Below are 20302 nucleotides of genomic sequence, written 5' to 3' on the forward strand. Positions count from 1 at the left end.
TTTAGATCACTTAAAATTTACCTTGTCATAATTACCTTATAATACAACTAAATTTGTAAACATCTACACTATGCCAACTATAGCAATACACTAATACAAAGAAACACAAGGAAAATGTGTTTTCTGATGGTACATCTTGAATTAACATACTTTAAAAATAACACTTTACCTTTTTCTGTTTTTTCTATGCTTTGAAGCGAATCCTACAAAGACAAAATCCAAGGGGAAAAGCAATCAGTTACTTCAGAAAAGATCAAATAGCAGTTACATTAGTTTTACTCATGGAAAATAAGGTGAGAAAGGGGAACGATGTATCCTAATGTTATGATTACAGAAGACATGGATGGGATTCAGAATACCAGGACCTGATTTTTCTAGCTTTTCCAGTTGCTTCCTCTACCATCTCAAACAAGTCACTCAGGACCTGATTTCTGATGGTATTTAGGCATGTCAAGATACAAAGAAGCACTTTTCAACATCTGAGGTGCATACACGTTTTCAGCCTCGCATTGGTATAACAGAGATATGAATACCCTCTTCATCCCTTTACATACCTTCCATATTCAGACACAACCACACTGAGCAGGCAGAGCCCCAGCATCCTTTCAAAGCTGAAGTGGCCTACATTTCACCTACGCTCCTGTGCCAAATCAGCAAAAATAGCTATGCTCTATAAAAACCCTTGAGCAGGCAGCTAACTTAGAGATGGCTACAGGAAATATTAGGTGCAGGGATTTAGAAGGTGTTTATACCTTGGTGCCTAAACACACCTCTTGATGCCTAACATTAACTCAGCATCTGGATTCCCACTCCATATCCCACTGCTGTCAGCAAGAACTGCTGGGTGCTTATGACTGCTGAAAGGTCAGGCCAGTTGTTTAGACTGAACTGACCAGCCTAATTAAACTTCTTTTCCTGCTTTAAAAAGCTGCCATGTTAAATCCCCAAGTACAATAATTGCCATCAATCAGACCTTGCTCCAGGCTTCTCAGACACTGAGAAAATTACATATTGCTACACTGCCTGTGCCTCCCCATCCACCCAGGAAAGAACATCATGTAGGTGGCCTGGAGCAGAATGGGTGGCATCTGCATCCCTGGGGCACAGGTGGAACACAGCCTCAGTATAAAAGGCAAAAACAGGCAACCAAGTTCCCTGGCTGCTCAGGCTGCCCTGTCTTTGCCTGGCTCTGCCATCACACTCACATGTACTAAGGTGACACAGAAATAAGTTACTGAGGTGCAAATCGTGACCAGAGAGACTGTCAAGTTAATTCTGGGTTTCAGTATCTCCTGTGGCTTACACTGATTGAGCCACTGTCCCTGTTAGGTTTGTTATCCTTTCCAGTCACTAATCCCTTTGCAGCAGGTTGAGAATGCTTCATGTTACTACATAGGTATTCAGCAAGATGCTTCTTAAAATGACAGTGGATGCAGAGGTGACATAAGAAGTACAATGCTGGATGTACATTTTCCCTCCAGTACCAAGCTTGGAGCTGCCAGCATTTGTCTGGTAAATATAAAGAGAAGTCAAATGCTTACTTGAGGGGGAAAAAACAACATCCATACCAAGAAATATGTTTTCACAATCCTTATAATGCTGTGAGACAAATGGGAACAAAGACCTTTGTTCAATTCTCTCAAATTCTGGAAAGTAAACAACCTTTTGGAACAGAGCTTATAATTTCAACATAGTGTAGCCCATTTAATATATAGTGGATTAGTGCCTGTTCTGGCAGGATTTGATCTCCTAGGACTTTCTGTGAGCTGCTGCAAGAAAGGAAGAGATAAAAAGAAAAGGAAGAAATGAAAAACATTATTGCACAAGCAGGCCCAGAGTTTCCCCTGAACAGATTTTAAATCCCAGGGTTGGCTTGGTTAGAGTCTGAATGAATCACATTTATAAAGAGATGCAATCAGTTAAGAAGACAGTATCACTGGTGCCCAGTTTTTATCATCATCTTTTAACCATGTTACAGGAATGTACGGTGCTGGCACTGAACAGGCAGTAAGGAGGTAATAGGGACAGTTTAATTAAACACAGAAGATTGGAAGTAAGTTTCTCTGGTTTTCTTTTTTCTTTCCTCATAAAAGCAGAATTAAATAGAAACACATTGAGATTTTAAACTTATGTGAGCATGCATGTACAGATATGTATACACAAACATATTCTGGCACCCTATGCAATTTACATTGGATGGAGTAAGCAGTAATTTCCTTAAGGCATCACGTGCACACAGGGTTTGCCAAATGGATGCATTAAAAGGTATTCCATGCAAAACCACACCACACAGTGCACTAAAGCATCAGGAAAACATGGTAAAAAAGCAATTAGAATTTCTTTTTTCTGGCATTTTTCTCATACCCAATGCATAACCCTGCAGGCACTGGAGATGTAATGTAGCCTCAAACAATTCATCCACTTGTGGTGCACGTTACCTGCTCGAATGCAAAAAGCCTCCCTTCTGCCTAACAGAAAGTCTTGGGGTACTATGCTGTTGAACATAACAGAAACAATCCAGCAGGCTGACAAAATACGCTAATATTGTGGGATTTAATAATCTTGTCAGTACCCAGAATTCACAGAAAATTCCCCTATGCTTCAAATATGAGTTGAACTCAAAAAAGGTTTGGAGAAGTTGGTACTCCAAACATCCAACTGCTGAGTATTAATTTTGGCTACATATGTTGATACAGACAGGAGAGTTTATCTTTGTATAAATATTGATAAATAAAACCTTATTTGCTGTATTTATATACTATTCAGTACTTAAGGCAGTTACATACAATGTTTAACTTCTATTTTCATAAAATGAAACAGCACTTGATTTACAGAACTTGAAGAAATATATTTTCCTGCTTTTATGTTATGGCTTAGTTGCTGCTGAGAAATATTAAGCTCTTTTTAAAATCAAAACTGAATTTCTTCTAGATTGCTGAAGTCTGATTAACTGTCCTAGCACTTGTTTCTCAAAGGAGTAAAAACCAAGAAGCAGCAGCCACAGGGTTTGCTAATGCAGGAACAGTTGGATTTTTATATATATATATACATATGTATATATATGTATGTACACACACACACACACACACACACACTTTTTTTCCCTGCTCCATTTGTTTGAAGTCAGTTGTTAGGTGTGATTCACCAAAGAGAGAGCAAGGGGGACAGGAGTGTCATTCAAGGTCACAGACAGCCTTTAGTAGAAGGCTTCAAGGGACAGACAACCAGTTCAGCTAACCAAGCCTGAAAAGAAATGTTAAGAGAAGAAAACCTCTTAACATTTAATGTTAAGTTTTTAAATAACTTAAAAACCTTGAAAAATAAGTAAGAATTCAGTCAGTCAGTAGTCTCCAAGATAAATGTGGAGCAGCTTCTTATGTGACTATTAGGACAGAAAAATATTTTAAGACTAGTGATAAAATATTCAATCAGGGCAGACACTTTTTAACATTCAGAAGAGGGTATTCAGGAACAGTATCATTTTGCTCATTACAGATGAGCAAACACCATCATTATCATCATCACTTATATTTTTAGCCTCTAAAGATTACAGCCAGGACAGCCACTCTGCTGTGCTGGAGACTGTATATACAGATAAGGAGATGCATTCCTTGCTCTGCAGGGCTGACCATTTAAAGAAGTGAAACAGGAAAAGGAAAGTTCCTCTGTACAAGGAAGTACATGGAACTTCGATCAGCAAAACGTGTACCATATTGGAGACTATACAGTAGAGTTGGAGACTGGACACATGTTAAAGAATAAGCAATGGGAAGCTGGAAACACTTAAGGAAGAGCTTTTTGCTGGTTGGTTTAGTTTTACAACAGGTGGATCAGCTCATAATTCAATTTTTTTGCTTAGTACCAATCATTTAATATCTAAAATAAAACCAATACTTGCATAACAGTGACTCAGAACAAGCAGAAGCAAACGTGAACATCAACAGAAACCTTAGACTTGAAATAGGTGACATGTACTCTTTGTGTTTTATCCCATTATCTTATTCTTCATGTCATGACGTGGGGTTTTTCGATTTCTCAGGGTAGGCCACACTAATAGGAACCGATCTTCTCTGCTGGAATTCAGGGATGATACAGCTAAAAATGGACTCTGGGATACTCGGTAAATAGGAGCCATAGGAGGCAGTTTACATGGTGGGTTCAGAGAACTGACAGGAAGACTTCAAAGAGAAAATACACTAAATTTTCCTGAACTCCCAAAGAAGTGTTTTAACAAATTAATGCCAACAGTATTTCTTTTGCTCTAATTCCTTCCTAAAGGAGAAAATGTTCTGTTATTGTCTTCTGTATATTTTTACTAGACCAAGCTCTATTTTATCTCTTAAGAAAGATTCTGGGCTGACAAAATACTTTTCTCAAGGGTAAAATACTGATCTGCCTAATGCCTCTCAGGACAGCCTGGGGTTTAACTCAAAAGTGGACATGTGAATTCTTTGTTACCCCTTTTATCTCTTTCTCTATTGTATGTGTCCTCTAATATACAGAAATAACTTTTCTTAAATGGAGATATTTCCATTTAAATCAACCACATGACAGACCACAGACCCATTTCTGCTGGAATTTACCCAGAACAGTGACTTATAATAATTGATGCTGAAGTGGACATGAAAAGATTGAGGATGCTATAGCAACAAGATTTACAGTGAGTCATGACCTAGAAGGGAAGCAAGAGAAGGCACTTATGTGAATCAGCTGGTCAGCTCTGAGCAACAACAACAAAACCTTAGAGCTATGTTGTTTCTTGCATCTTGGTCCTTAATAATACTTGCCAAAAGCCAGATAGACAGCAGCCATATAACTAACTCCAGAAGGTCACAGCTGGTTCTGCCCAGGGCCATGCAGCAATGATCTCTAGTGTCCTCTGTTCCAGAAACATGGTGCAAGGATTTACTTACAACCCAGACATGCAGAGACCTACACTGATGTTCTAGAGCTTATCTGCTTGGATCCTGTACTTTACTTAAGTTGGAAACTATTACCCTAACCCTCCAACCTGAAAGAGGAATAAACAGAGACTAAAAGTGCAAAGATTTAAGAGAAGAGGTTTTCTGAGCATCACTGGAGCCTCTTCAACTAACAGACTTTCTGGTTTTTTGTGTCTTTTCACCTCTTAAAAATAATTTTTCCCTGTAAGATGAGTATTTGAGGGTCTGAACCTGTCAAGAGTAACTGTATATGGATGACAATATATAATTAGTTTGCCATATATCACTCCTACAACACAAAAAGTGTTACAAAAAGAATTATGCTAGCTTTCCTCAGTCTTATACTTGGGACCTCAAACAGCGTATCAGGCAAAACGAAATAAATCCCACTTGTCTAGCTAGACATGTTTCTAATGAGCACTCACCAGTTACCTCAGTTAACACTATCCCATTGTTTACTTTCCTGTCAGAAGTGCTCTTACACACATTAAAGCCAACAGCTAAAAAAACCCAATAAACAGCCCAAAAACCTAACAAAACAACTCAATAAAGAGAAAGAACACAAGTTTTGTAAGTAGGTAACTCTCTGAGAATGCAACCACCTTACCTAGTTTGGCATGCAAACAATATTTGATGTGAAAGAGAATGAAAAGACAGAGACTGCATAAGAAATGAAAAGAATAAAGAAATCCTTAGTAACTTATTGAGCTTTTTAGAAAAGAATGAAGAATTTCATTAGGATGGGAAAGAATTAGCATGAATTAAGGTTACACCGCACTAAATGTAAGTGATTAATGGCTTGATTTTCAACTTTGCTGAGCACCTGTATTTCCAAGATGCTGATTTCAGAAGAGTTTTTGGGTGTTCAGGACTTCTGTAAATCAGGTCAGAGTGACTTGTCCAAGGTCAAACCAAAGTGGCTGATGACAAAACTGAGAACAGATACTGCCCTCAAAGTGACAGTGACTATACAGAAACCCCTGACAAATCCACCTCAGTGTTTTAAGAGTATTCCAGCTAAAATAATGAGTATATGATGTTGGTCCTTCTTTACATAAATAGTAGAGCATTTCTATCTGAAAAACTTGTAATTTATAAAATATTTATAGAAACCTTTTTTTATTGTTAACAACCTATGCTATATTTATTAATAGAATACTTTGAGATTGCATGATTTGGTAAACAGGTGCTATAGCAAAGCAGAGATTTGTGTGTTTTGTGGGAATAAAGAAGAACAACCAAAGGAGCATCTCAGTTACAGTTAAACACAGCACAAGTCCTCTATTGCTCCTCTGTCACACATCTTTTTTGATAGGGCCTTTACCTAATGCTTGTCAGAGGAGAAATAAATGTGTGCATACAGTAAGAAGGAAAACTCATCAGTAAGACAGTAGAATGGCTTTGGTCAATCATAAAATTAGTGATACACTTTCGGGCTCCAGTTTTAAAGAGAAAAACAAGACATCAACTTGCATCTTTTACCTGTGCTTTCACCAACAGCGCTGCACGGAGTTTCTTGACTGCATCAGTAATGTCTTTGGTTTCCACAAAACAGAGGATGCTGCAGATAGCTTTAGCTACTTCAATCACATTATCAACTTTATGCTGCTGACAACAAGCAAAAGCCAGGAGGGGGAGAGAGGAAAGGCACACAGTAGACACATACCACTTATTAGAAACACTGTAATGTAAAGTTCACAACAGTGAGTATGCAGAAAATTGAATCTGCTCATCCAAAATTCAAACACACCAGGCATTAGTCTGCCTACACTGACATTGCTAGTGACCTAAGGATAGCATAGTTTTCGTTAAAGTCCTATTACCTGCTACAAAAAGCACCTCGTTGAAAACAGACGAATTTGATATTTAAAACTGATTTTGGGGAAAAACTTCAACTTGTCCTAACTCCATGAGTGTAGAAGCCCTGAAAAAGCAAACTTCTGAGGACACATGAACCTAATCCACAAACAGACTGTGGGTTTTATGATACTGTGCTGTGAATTCATCCCCAATATTGTCTAGTACCCGTCTCTGTGAGAGCTGGCAAAAAGCCACATTCCTCCTAAAAATAGTGACTCTGTGGGAGGCTGCATAATCTGACACCTGTGGACTGAGTACTTCTGCAACTAGCTTTTCTGCAAAATGTATATATAGTTCAAATTATTACATCTTATTGATAATAAATTTAGATCTTTAAATATTACCATATGAAAAAAACCCTCCAGATGAATAATCTCAGAAATACTTTGGAGGATTCAAGAAGAAAAATGTGTATCACAAAGGAAGGAAAATGCAATCTTCAAATATCAAGTACTCCATGCTCAGGAAAATTAATAAATAAATTAAAATTCATATGTTTCCTGTAGAGTTCTATCACTTGATTAAAACTTAAAATACATTCTCTGAACAAGTAGAAACTCTTTTACAAATATTTTCCATGTTTCTGTACTGATAAATGCTCCTTTTAGTGTGTTACAGCATGTGTACTGATAAAACCATTTCTGTAACTGATCTGTTTCATGCCTGAAAAAGAAAAGCTGCAGCAAAATGAGCTTTCTGATTTCAAGTTTAAGGTCTAGATGCAGGCTGTACTGAGAAGGTTACCACCTATCATTAATATAAATAAATACAAAAATATAGAGGTTACTAATTCCACATTATCTGCCTTGAGCAGAAGTAAAATAGGAATGAATTACATAAAATATTCTCAAATCTTTTAAATACAGGTTGTTGGGGAATTTTTAGTGATTAAACACAGCAACACCTTTTCATATTGGAGATTCTAAAGAGAAAAAGGTTCTGGTTGACTGTAATCTCTCGAGAACTTCAGAGCCTTCTTTGCTCTGAAGCTGATTCACCATTCTGACAGTTTACAAGGAGTCCATTTCCTTTTTTCCTACTTCTTTCCTTCCATTTAAGACTTTTAAATTGAACTCCTGCTGGATTTATTCTTTATACACACACATTGCCAGCAGAAGTAGAAATCTGTAAAATTGGCATGGCTTTGCTTACCATGTATAACACTGACAAAACCAAAGCATTACACATGCTCTTTTACTGTGCAGCTGTTGAAAAAATGCATATATACACACATATACATACATAATTCTTTAATTACTGTATACCATTTGCAAAAATAAAGTCTATAATATATATTAAATTATAAACTAAGTATAATTCTAATTTAGCATTTTTCTCCTTCACAAGTAGCTATGGTTTTTTAAACCAAGGGATTTTATGTCTATAAAGACATCTTCATGTAGACAAATTTCTGAGCAACGCATGAAGCAATAGACATACACAGGAGTAATTCTTAACTAGAGAAACAGCTCTACTGCCAGGCAGGAAAAACAAAGACAAACCCACCCCAAAACAACCAACCAAAAACTCCCCAAACCAACCAAAAAACCCCAAAACAGCCCAAACAGCCCAAACCAAAAACCCGTCCCAATAGTTTATGTATTCTTGTACTTACATAGATGTGCTGTTCTACAAAGACAGTTGGATATCCTGAGGAATGTATTTCTTCCTGTAAAATATACTATGCCATTTAGAGATAAATTACCAAGGTACTTAACATTTTATAGAAGCTACTATACCATAGACTTGGTTTATATGGCAGCTGCTTCTAAGGAGAGCACTGCAGATCGAGAAGAATAAGCATGAAAAAAACCCGTGTAATAGTGTATACTATGAATGATGACCTCTTTCTCACTATTTTTCTTTTTGTATATTATGATATAAAGAGTTTTCCATATGTAGACATATGACATTGATTTTTTTGATTTTTGCCCCAAAGAAGGAAAGACAGAGATTAATTTCTAACAGAAGTTTTAAATTTCTGAAAGTACCAAAGAATTATAGTCAACATCTTGTATATGTTCTTCCCTCCACATATTTAAATACCAACAGAACCTTTGAAGGATATTTTGGTGTTTAAATTATTTAGACAATTAAAAAATGCTATTTCATTCTAGAACTTCTGCACTCTGTATTAAGAGTTTACAAAGTTTTCTCTCTACATTAATAGTACATTCTGAACAGAGTTAAAATGAAGTGCATGTCAACTGATTATCAGGGCAATCAAAATGCCTAGTTCTCTGGTTGCACACACTCCCTGGGAACACTCTCTACATTTCAACCCCAGCAACACCAATCCCACCAAAACTGTGTGCCAAACAGCCTGATTTTTTCATTTTATAAAGGCATTATCCATCCAATGATTTTTCCATTTACTGATCATTACTAATGATAGTGGGCTTGTCACATAAGTCAGAAGAACTGGTTTCTCGAAGGCTTTTCAACAGACATCCTTGAATAAGTAGTTTTGGAAGTGGGTAGATAAATGTGCAACTGAGAATCTCAAAATCTCTCTGATTACAATGGAGGTTCTATCTGAGTACAGAACTTAAGCAGATATGTGTGCATTTAATGTAGTATATGTGAGTAACTCTCAGTGGCTTAAAGTTCAGAGTGTGCTAAGTGTGGACTGTTGTGAATCAGATGGGTAACAACCCATACAGTGATGCGAGTGCTGGCTTTGCAAATCAACAAAATTATTCCTGTGTAACCTTGGGATAAGGAACAACTATAAAGATCTCATATTTAAACTTTCAAAAGGAATCTAATAACACATTAGAGAAAATAAGTAAACAAGGATTCAAATAAATCAAGGATTCTCAACTTTTGCTTTCTTTAACCATGTATTTATGACCATAATGCATTACATTATAGCTTCCGTTATTTTTTTAAGCCACTTATTAAGACAAAGCACTAACACTTGTTTTAATTATTATAAGTTTGAAAAAGCTCCATACACTGTGACACCTCTGAAAACATCTGCATGGTGATCTGACCTACATCATTAACTTGCAATCCTACTCTTTAAAGCAGTTCACACAAACTTATACTGAGTTTGCCTGAGTAGACAAGCGACTGTTAAAAAAACACCCAAACTACAAAGAAATGTAGCTCTGAGTAACACAGGTATATTGGTTGCATAGCATGAATATTTGTCTTCCCTTTATAAAAACTTAATGATCTCAAGTAATTGCTTACTCAAGGTAAAAATCTTTAGCAAAACCAAATTTGAGAGTGCTTCATTACAGGTCTGAGGAATATCTACAAAGCATCATTTGCAGAGGGTGGGTTGTAACACCTCATTAATGCTGAGATTATAGCTTTGAATTTGGAATCTTCTTACTTTAGGCCCTAAAGTTTCAAGTGGATGTGAGTAACTACACTGAGGGGTGTACTTCAGTAAAGAAATATATCTGTGCATTTGAGCTTGGGGACCTCAATTTTCCAAATGGTTATGGCTGCATCACATGCTACACATTAAATAGTCCTCTTTGAGAAGTCGCTTACAAATGAAGTCAGTGAATACCTACACAGTAGGTAGGCACAGTTCAACAGCTTTTAAATTTGTATGCATTTTGCAGAAGAAAAGTGCCAAAGATTTATACAAGAAGGTAGAGAATTTTTATCTACATATATTTATTTACATAGGTATTGATATATATTTATGTATTGGTGTATGTACATTATGTACAAATCTGTATGCATATGGCATATGTTTATGCGTATATGTATACATACTTGTACGTACGTGTATGTTTTCTGAGTATTCAAAATAGAATAGAACAAGAATAGCCAGAAAGATTAAAATCTGGACTTGAATTCACGTGACAGATTTCTGAAACAAAGTAAGAAGTGTATGTCTTAACATATATTCCAAAGAAATACATTTTTCAGCACAAGTGATAACTCTGGAAGGGAAACAATGGAATATCTCCACACTACATCAGTATTCTTTGATGTTACTAATGTCCTTCATTTTCTTTTCAGTTCCAAACCCTAGAAAGTAAGTTAGCAGGACAATCTGAAACTCAGATCAAATAGCCATTTGGTTTCTTCCAAGCTGTCATTCAAATACTCATTTGTCCTTTAAGACATTTATTCTTAAAACATTAGTTAGCAGAGATGATTTTCTAAGAGATTTTTCCCTTAATAATGTAACATTCAATTAGCAGCTCACTACTTTAAAATAAAGTCTTATGAGTTTTGGTGCCAAAACCTAATCCTGCAGACTACTGCATTCTTCAGTATATATCCTAAATACGTAAACATCTGGTTTGTGGTTTTGTAAAATCAGGGACAAATTTTGCAGATACAGATAGCATCTCATACCTCCACTATATCCAAATGTTATACTGCCAACCCCAAAATCTTGGCTTCTTTACAGGTTCCTTGAGACTTAGAAACAGTCACCTTTGAGATTTTAAATACATAGAACTTTTTTCTTAATAAAAGTTTGACTAAGAGAATTTATATCCTTTCAAACTCAGGTGAAACAACCTCAAGTAAAAGTCTTCCTTAATTGCATTTGAGACAGATTAATAATTAGACACCTTTCATGTAGAAGTTTATGCTTTTCTGGTATAACAAAATAAGAACAAATACCTCATCTTGCAGTAGACATCCCACTTGACCATTGTATTTCATAATAACTGATAGAAGGTTCTGTCTGGAAAGCAGAAAAAGAAAGCAATATTCACTTAATAATGATTAGATAGAGACCAGATTTCTCCTCCACCCCCCACCATATATTTGGAACAGTTTGATTTTATGTTGGCATGAAATGAAGACAAGTGCTTACGTGAACATCAAGTAATTGAACCTGGATCTCCATGGCTTTTTTGGTAGACATTTCCCACAAAGGGCAGGTATAAAAACCTTCTACTCATACCTGGAGGATACAAGTTTCCCAAGTAAATGTACTCCAGTATGCGAGCCTCTATTTCAGTGTCTATTGAACTCCGCATGCCATCTATTTTACTCTTTAAGGTTAAGCAAATGCTTAAATATTACTTTGAAGAAGCATGAACATGCTGCAATGCCTTCTTTCTCAATCACTTCACAAACTAAAGCTGCAGGGAATCAGGCAAACCATCTGGAAAACATCTGGGAAAACTACATTTCAAGAGCCCATGCTGTCGCAATTATAAAACTGTATATTCTAAACAGGGAAACCAATGCTTCATAATTCATTAAATTTGCTTACATTTCTCAAGTTTACATGTGCACACTGTCTTAATAACTGCCTTTTCCATAGTATTAGCTAAGCTGTGAATCTGTTCTACGTCTGTAGACAGGCATACACGACTCCATAGTCCCATGCCTTTGTTATGCTACAGAAGTTACCATAAAGTCTGCACAGGCAGATTGCTGTGCCCTAGCAAAGGGTAAATTAATTAGGATTATGAACAAGTGTATACACCTCACTACACTGAACTCCTGGACTGATGCTTCAGCTGTAAACCTCATCATTTTAGCACTGCAGGCTCCAAGTGCTATCCCCAACAGATAACAAGAATCAGTTTTGCTTTTAACAAACTTGTGTAATTTTCTATGTTTCAAGCACAGTGAAATTCTAGCTGTTGTTTGTCAGCTGGAACAAATAGGTGCCTATGAGACCATGGCTAAGGTTGTTACACACAGGAATACACCTTCCTTTTCCTTTGACAGCCTTCTCTTCAAGGTCAAATCTTCAGAAAGGGGAAGACTTAGAAGGAATTGTTCTCCCCCTCCTTGCAGTATGGTAGGTGAAAGTCACCTTCACTTCAGAGCAAAGGGACTATTGTTTACAGAGAAATTGTATCTTAGTTTGACTAACTGAGCAACCAAAGGTTAAATTTGCAACTACAGTCCAAAGTACAGTTTTTATGGTACACAGTTAGACTTTGATTACACATATTGTAAGGAAAGAGGAGGAAAGAGAGTCATTGCACTGAAATCATAATACAGAATAAAGAAATGTTAGGTGGCCTTTCTTGTGCTAATACTAGAGTGCATTTCCCCATAAATGCCTACTATTCACCTCCTCCTACACATGGTTTTGCCTTTACAGCTTTTTATTTCAAATCTGAACTAGCCTTATCTAGCCAGGCAGTTTATGCATTGAGTAGCTGCCTGGCAATTCCTCCTGTAATCCTGTTAAATCACAGCTAATACAAGCTGTTGCTCTGCTTTGACCAAGCCTCCATGCATAACATCTTTTTCATAGCACTACCCAGCTCAAAAGTAGTTCTGGACAAATGAGCTTGCTTTGCTGCCTTGACGCATACAAGTAAGTATGCTTATTAGCATGCTTGGTCTAAATGCAGGCTTCAGAAGAATTTCTAAAGTTACAGAATCATAGAAGAGTTAGGGTTGGAATGGACCTTAAGATCATCTAGTTCCAACATGGGCAGGGACACCTCACACTAAACCATGTCACCCAAGGCTCTGTCCAACCTGGCCCTTGAACACCTCCAGGGATGGAGCATTTACCACTTTTTTGGGGAACCCATTCCAGTGCCTCTGCACCCTCACAGTAAAGAACCTCCTCCTTATATCCAATCCAAACTTCCCCTGCTTAAGTTTTAACCTGTTACCACTTGTCCTATCACTATGGTCCCTAATGAAGAGTCACCTGAAGAGCCAGGTGACAGGGTAAGAGGCAATGCAGCACAAACTTTAACACAGGAGGTGCTGAGGGTGACTGAGCACTGGCACAAGTTGCCCAGGGAGGTTGTGAAGTACCCGTCCTTGGACATATTCAGAAAACATCTGGACACAGTCCTAGGTAAGTCAGGCTGTATCCAGACATTACTTAATTAGGTCTTATACAAAGCTTGTCTGTTTTGAATCTGCTACTTTCACTTCATGCTCCCTTTATCCTGCCCAGTAAAATACAATAAATGATACTTTTCTGCAGGCATTCTCTGTTTCCTCAATCTCATAGACTTGTCATCTATAAAACTACCCATCTTCTATTATCTCTTCATCAGGATGAAGAATATTGTTATTTATTTGTTTCTCATATGGAAGGCATTTCATTACTCAAGAGCATCCTTGCTGCCCTTCACTTTTTCAAGTTCTATTACATCATATTTGAAATGGTGGAAGCAGAACTGTCGGCCATATTCAAGATAAATGAACACCCTACACTGATACTGTGGCCTAATATTTATATGTTTTTCATTTTTCATTTCTTTCATAATAATTTCCACCATTTGTTTTATCTTTTTTTTTTGCAGCTGCTGTGCACCAAGCTGACATTCAGAGCTATTTATTATAACCCCAAGAACTCGCTCCTGGTGGTGAAAGGCAACTCAGAGCCTATGATTTCATCTGTGAATTTAAGACTGTTTCCTCCCATCTACACATTTATCTTCTCCAAATTTCATCTGCCACTTTATCACACACTCAACTCAGCCCTGTAAAATCCTTCTGTAAGTCATCACAGGCAGCTCCAGTGCACATTATGGATAGCAAAATTTTGTCACCTAGCTATTTCTCTTTTTTCCTTTAGATAAGATAGAAATACAATTGAGAACACAGGGTCTGATCACTGATTTTTCTGGGTCATCACTGCTGGAAAATGTTTTCCCCTACCTGTCAATGATCCATGGAACAAGCAGGGAACAGTAATCAAATATAGCTCAAGCTTTTACTTTTACAATATTTACTGAACTTGTGGTTGAAGAGAAAGTATTTATTGCACTACAACATCAGAGGAAATTTTGTGGACCACAGTCGATTTGCAGCTCAACATCTTTTATTACATATCCTCTTTGAAGACTCCCTTTTCAATGGAAAAGGCCACAAGCTTTACATTGCAAGAAATAAAACATTCAATAAGTAATGTGTGCATAGATTGTATGATTGGTTTAATCTCTTTATAGCAAGACCAAAATGGAAATTTGGGCCATGCTCTTAGGAAACCAGATGGGTCCTCAGTAAGCACCAGATATTCACCTTGAATAAGTCACCACCTCTGTTTTCCTCCATCTGCTAAATGACAGGTGTGGCATTGACCGTTGTTGGCAATGCACTTTATAATACTGATGAAAAACATTACAAAAACCTGTTAACAGCTTCTTTAACTAAGTGCATGAAATGGAGCATAATGAAAGTTGAATGAGGAATCTATTTCATTTAGTGCTTGTCCATGGTAGGTTAGTTTTAGAGTCAGATGCACTTTGAGTGCCATGTAAAAAGCTTGTCATAGTTATACACTATTAAAAAAGTAAACCAAAATAAAACATCACTCAACGGTGAAAACCAGGAATAATGAAGAGCAAACCTATTATTTTTACAGTATTTACTCTCAAAAGTTCTCTAAGAGCAATGCATGTGTGAAAATTATGACTCCTTCAATGCTGAGAATCTTTAGGAAAGATGAAAACTCTACTAAAACCTTCTATGACATGAAAGGGAGAGAACAGAGAAAACTACACAGATCTATAAATTATTATTGATTTTCACTAAGCAATCAGAAAGTCTGGAAATAAGAGTCTAAAACATTTAAACCAATTTTCTCTTTGGTATCACTTCTGTTACCTGTAGGTCTGGGAATTGTCCTTTGGGACTACGAGGCTCAATACAAACATGAACAATTACAAATAGAAATTAAATAACAGTGTTCTTACCGAGTCAGTCTCCAGGCACAGGTATCTTCTAACAGCTGATTCACACCAAACTGTCTTTGGTCATCCTCATGCTGTAGAACAGAGGCATATAGTGAGATAAACAGAGTGTGCTGAATGGAAGAATGCATGTTGGACAGACTTGCTTTCTCTTTTAAAGTCAGCATGTTCTTTAGGAACTGTAGGAGTGTTCAGAATGTTTTGGTCTGAAATTGTAATTGATGCATCTCTAATTTTACACTGGGTTGTAGGAGGAAAAGCCAAATCGTCACCATAGTTCTTCCTGCTACACATCAACTAAGACTATAGCAGGCCTCAGAAAACCCTCTGCAATGGCAATACACACTAGTCATGAAGCAGAATGCAGTTTGCATCCACCACCTCTCTGCTGCTACCTTCACTAAAACAACAGAATGGAAAACATCTGTACCATCCTTTGTCACTCTGTGAAGGGACTTCATCTCTGTGACGCTTCACTGAGAGATCAAAGCACTAAAGCATGTTTTGTATGAGGACAGACTGAGCTGGGACTGCTCAGTCTGGAGAAAGGAAAGCTCAGGGGAAATCACATCAACGTGTACGCATATCTTATGGGAAATAATGAAGACAAGGGAGTCAGGATGTTCTCAGTGCTCACTGACAGGACACAAGGCAGACAGCACAAATTAACACACGTTAAATTCCAGCTTAACACAAGAAAAAAGAAGTATAGTGAAGGCAGTCAAACACAGGAGGAGTTTGCCCTGGAAGGCTGTGGAGTAGGTTTGAATATCTGCCAAGGCATTTAAAACTTGACCAGGCTCTGACCTGTGCAGCTTGCTCCAGCTGATTCTGCTTGAGCAGGGGGATTGGATAAATGATCCAATGAGGTCCCTTCCAACCTGAATGATTCTGTGATTTTGCCTAGTTTGATGCATTCTGCTGATCAACCTGTGCCCATTCAACACATCCTTTCTCCAGACCCATGGATTTGTTGCCCTTAATGCCACCTCCCACCCCGTGGTGGTAGCTCAGCCCAATGTTAGGCATGCAGCACCATGCCCTGGAAATTCTGCCTTTTCCTGACTCATGGTTGAGCCCATACACCTATAACTTACAAGGAAATTAATGAGGGGCTTGTGACAAGTACAATTCCAAATTCAGTGGTCAAGGCTCCTAAAGGAAATGACACTTATGAACAGGTATAACCCTGAGGGGATGAGAGAGAAAAGAATTCAGTAAGAATCACAGAATGGTTAGAGTTGGAAAGGACCTTAAGATCATCTAGTTCCAATAAGACAGAAGCAGGACAGCATCACAGCACATAGGCATCTAGTGCAGCTACGGCAGCTGCCAGACATTATTCTTCTTAGTACCCCTAGAAATGCAAACGATGGCTGGTTTGGGCACAGCTTAGGAAACCAGGCTACAGATGTTTGTTTACATGTGTACTGATCTAAAACATCTGGTTGCTCAAAGGTGAAGCAAAGGACAGAAAAGATATCTGGCCAAAGATCCAGAAAAATCAGAAAGGTGACTCCATTTTAGGCTGGACTAAATTGATGGAACTTGCAGGTCCTTTGTGCAGGAAGACAAAATGGGTTAACATTAAGCACAACATATCCATGAGAAAAAAACTCTGTTAATCTTTTACTGATGAAACTTTTATACAGTGAGCAAAAAGAGAACAGTATAATCCAACAGTGATGAATTATGATTCCTTATTCTCCCTCCTCCAACAGAATTAGAAAGAAAATGTGTGTTTTCCAAAAAAGTCCAAACAAACACACAAAAAGCCACCAAAGCCCATTCTTTTATTTGCTTGGGTAAAGAAACCTTCTCCTAATATTCTGAATGTCAGTGGATTCAAATATTGAAAGCTTGTTCACAGAAAGGTGACCACACTAGCATTTCTTTCCAGTTAACTGTAGTACACTTATGGCCTAAAGCTAACATTCCTGAGCAACTTGTGTTGATAATATGGTTGGATTCAATTTAAATATGTTAATTGACATGTGAATTAATTTACACTAATTCTGCTTTAGATTGCTATGAAGAGATTTAGCAATAGCACAATTTAAGGAGCAGGATGCTGCTGAGCTAGATACATTACAGATGTTCTGCAATAATCCCATCTGGAGTGCTACTATCTCTTTTATCACACTGTGACAGTAAGTGAAAGCTGAATTAGATGAATGAAATTGAAGGGGTAATTGAAATAAAACATTCTCATGCATTAACCCTTGACATATGTGTCCTACACCTAAGCACTGACCTCCGCTGTGTCTGGGCATTGTGTAAGGGACACAAACACCTGTGTTCCTTATCTCTGTGTATGAACATGTGACTGTTATACGTATTATAGAGAAGACAGAATAAGTATCTAGGGGTTAGGGGATGCATTTGGGAGTAGATGATTTCAGATTATGCCTCTGAACCCAACTGCATTGCTCCTACAGAAATGACTATGAGACATAAACAGCTACAAAACCAGTTTATGGTTGCCAGTTTCCTGAGTGCAGCACTAATTGTACCACATATGGCTCTGTCTGCTGGTTCTGCTCACAACTCAAGTCTTCTGCCCATATTATACTCTGAGGATCGGAGCACCTGACCTCTGACAGCTATCATGATGATTCAATGCATGCTAGAGGACTTGTACAATATCTCAAGCCCTGAGAGTATTTTGTAGTGTTATCATAATGAGAAGCGTCCATTTAAGGAAATAGCACACAGCACTCCATTGTGACTTGCTATAATATCATGCTTTGAATTTGCCACTTCTAGACAGAGCCACAGTCAATCACATTCATCTTGACTCTCAGCAGATCATACCCTTTTTTAAACCCCAACTAACATTACAGCTGGGTAGTGTAGACGTTCTACCCTGCATTTTTATAATGCTGCTGAATGTTTAGCTGTCACACTGCCACCTCTGGAGACCTTACAAACAGCAGAGCACATCCAGACTAAATGATCACAGGGACAAGGTTTGAGCTACAGAGCAAGACTGTTAAATTACAACTTCTTTTTCCGTCTCATACATTGACAGCACTAGAAGGACAGGCAGGGATGTATTTGGAAACAGTGTGAGACAGGTGGAAGGACAAAGTCCTGAAGCTTAGAGAGAAATTAGGTCTGTGTGACTGATAGGAATCTAGAAGCTTCAGGGGACCTGACGGACTAGGGCAAAAGTGAGTGTATGTGAATTATTTAGTGCCTGAACACATATGGTTGATTACTATATATCTGGGCCATCAAGATAATCTGTGACACTAGCTAAACTACAGCCTCAGAGGAGATTTCTATAAAATAACATATTCCAAAAGGATCCAATAGATCACAAGTCTAATTCTCCCCAATAGTAAGCACAGATTAACTCACAAGAATAAAGAGTAGCTGTATATGTGCATGACTTTGAGACAGCTGAAGAATCTTAAAAGTCTTTGTGCTACATAAAAAAGGCAGCACACTATTTTTAAATCTTTTTACATGAATTCTAAGAGAAGGAAATTGATTTTCCATAAACTGGTTCTAAGTCTGTGACTTCCAAATACATTTTATGACCAAAGCCACAAGTTTCAGAGAACAGCAACAACAAAACTGATTGTGAGCTCAGTGCACACTACCTCAGATCCCTGAATTCAGGGTTGCTGGCACAGGTTTCAGTAGACCAAAAGAACTGGGTCCAAAGTGAAAGGCAACACTGCAGCTTTCAGTGCACCATAGTATTTTCCCCCTCTGTTCGGTTTTGTCTGCTCACAGATTTGCCTGTGAACAGAACTTCTCCTTCCTAATATAAGTGCTCTGTCACAAGCATACCCTGGAGCAAGAGGAAAACTCTGGATCTATGACTTATACCAGCTCAAGAGCTGCTCATGTTCTTTGCTATTATTAGAAACCTGAAGTAACTTCATGGCCTGAAGCTTTCAGAGACATGTCAGTTACCCTAAAGAGGTGATCAATAATTCACTATAAGATACCTTAAAATGTCACCCTTCCTGGTTAAACCCTGTTGTAGATTATTATAGTTCCACAAATCCTCTGAGACAATAGATGTTTTCTAATGGCCTGAACACTGCCACTAATTTGTCTCCCAAGCTTGTCAGTTACCTGTTTGCTTGTTTGTAAGCATTCTACCTGGTAATTGTAACCATCATGAAACATCAAGAGATGCTGTCTCTCCTCCACTGTGCACTGCAGAATATTAAACCTCATTTGGTTCTGTCAAACTGTAACAGTTAAAGGAGACTTCGCACATATTAATGCAACATCAAGCATTTTACAGTAGCACAATTTCATGGGCTACTTAAACACAAGAAAAGCCCCCCTTCTATTTGAGATACTACACATATCCCTCTAAAAAGTCACAAACAAATAATGGAAAAAAGCCCCACCTTATGACTGATCACTGACTCTTTTAATCTGTGATTATGCTCAGGATCATAGAATAGTTAGGGTTGGAAAGGACCTTAAGATCATCCAGTTCCAACCCCCCTGCCATGGGCAGACACCTCACACTAAATCCTGTCACCCAAGGCTTCATCCAACCTGGCCTTGTGAATGTGAACACTTAAATCAATATGTCTGTTAAAATATGAATACTGGTATATATGAATATAGAACTTTAAGGAAATATCACCTGCTGGCTGCTTGAGTCCAAAAATCCTTTCCTGGGGGCAAGTGAAACTCCCATTAGAAACTCAGAGTAGTCTTTGCTGCCTCTCCACTGCAAAGATTCATTCTTTCCCCATATAACCAGTATATGGGGACAGCTCTGAAAAATGGGTCTCTCAAACAGGCACAGCACTCACTGGAAATGGCACCCAGACAAAGGTTTCTGCTTCTGTGCTGTTCCACTATGCCTTGCTTCTAAAACATGACCTAGCCACTAAGAATTTAACACTT

At 37.8% G+C, this 20302-nt stretch overlaps 1 protein-coding gene across 1 annotated transcript in view; it reads right to left on the minus strand.

The window, feature by feature from the left end:
* Positions 1-20302, minus strand: part of PIK3C2G (phosphatidylinositol-4-phosphate 3-kinase catalytic subunit type 2 gamma) — a 185241-nt gene that overhangs the window by 140845 nt on the left and 24094 nt on the right. The window contains exons 7-11 of the mRNA XM_034063146.1: positions 15419-15489; positions 11406-11469; positions 8419-8472; positions 6426-6548; positions 170-203 (exon numbers count right to left, since the gene is read on the minus strand). Coding sequence (XP_033919037.1) covers positions 170-203; positions 6426-6548; positions 8419-8472; positions 11406-11469; positions 15419-15489 — 346 coding nt within the window. The remainder of the gene's footprint in view (positions 1-169; positions 204-6425; positions 6549-8418; positions 8473-11405; positions 11470-15418; positions 15490-20302) is intronic.

Source organism: Melopsittacus undulatus, chromosome 5 (genome assembly GCF_012275295.1).
Source record: "Melopsittacus undulatus isolate bMelUnd1 chromosome 5, bMelUnd1.mat.Z, whole genome shotgun sequence".
In the NCBI taxonomy this organism is placed as follows: domain Eukaryota; kingdom Metazoa; phylum Chordata; class Aves; order Psittaciformes; family Psittaculidae; genus Melopsittacus; species Melopsittacus undulatus.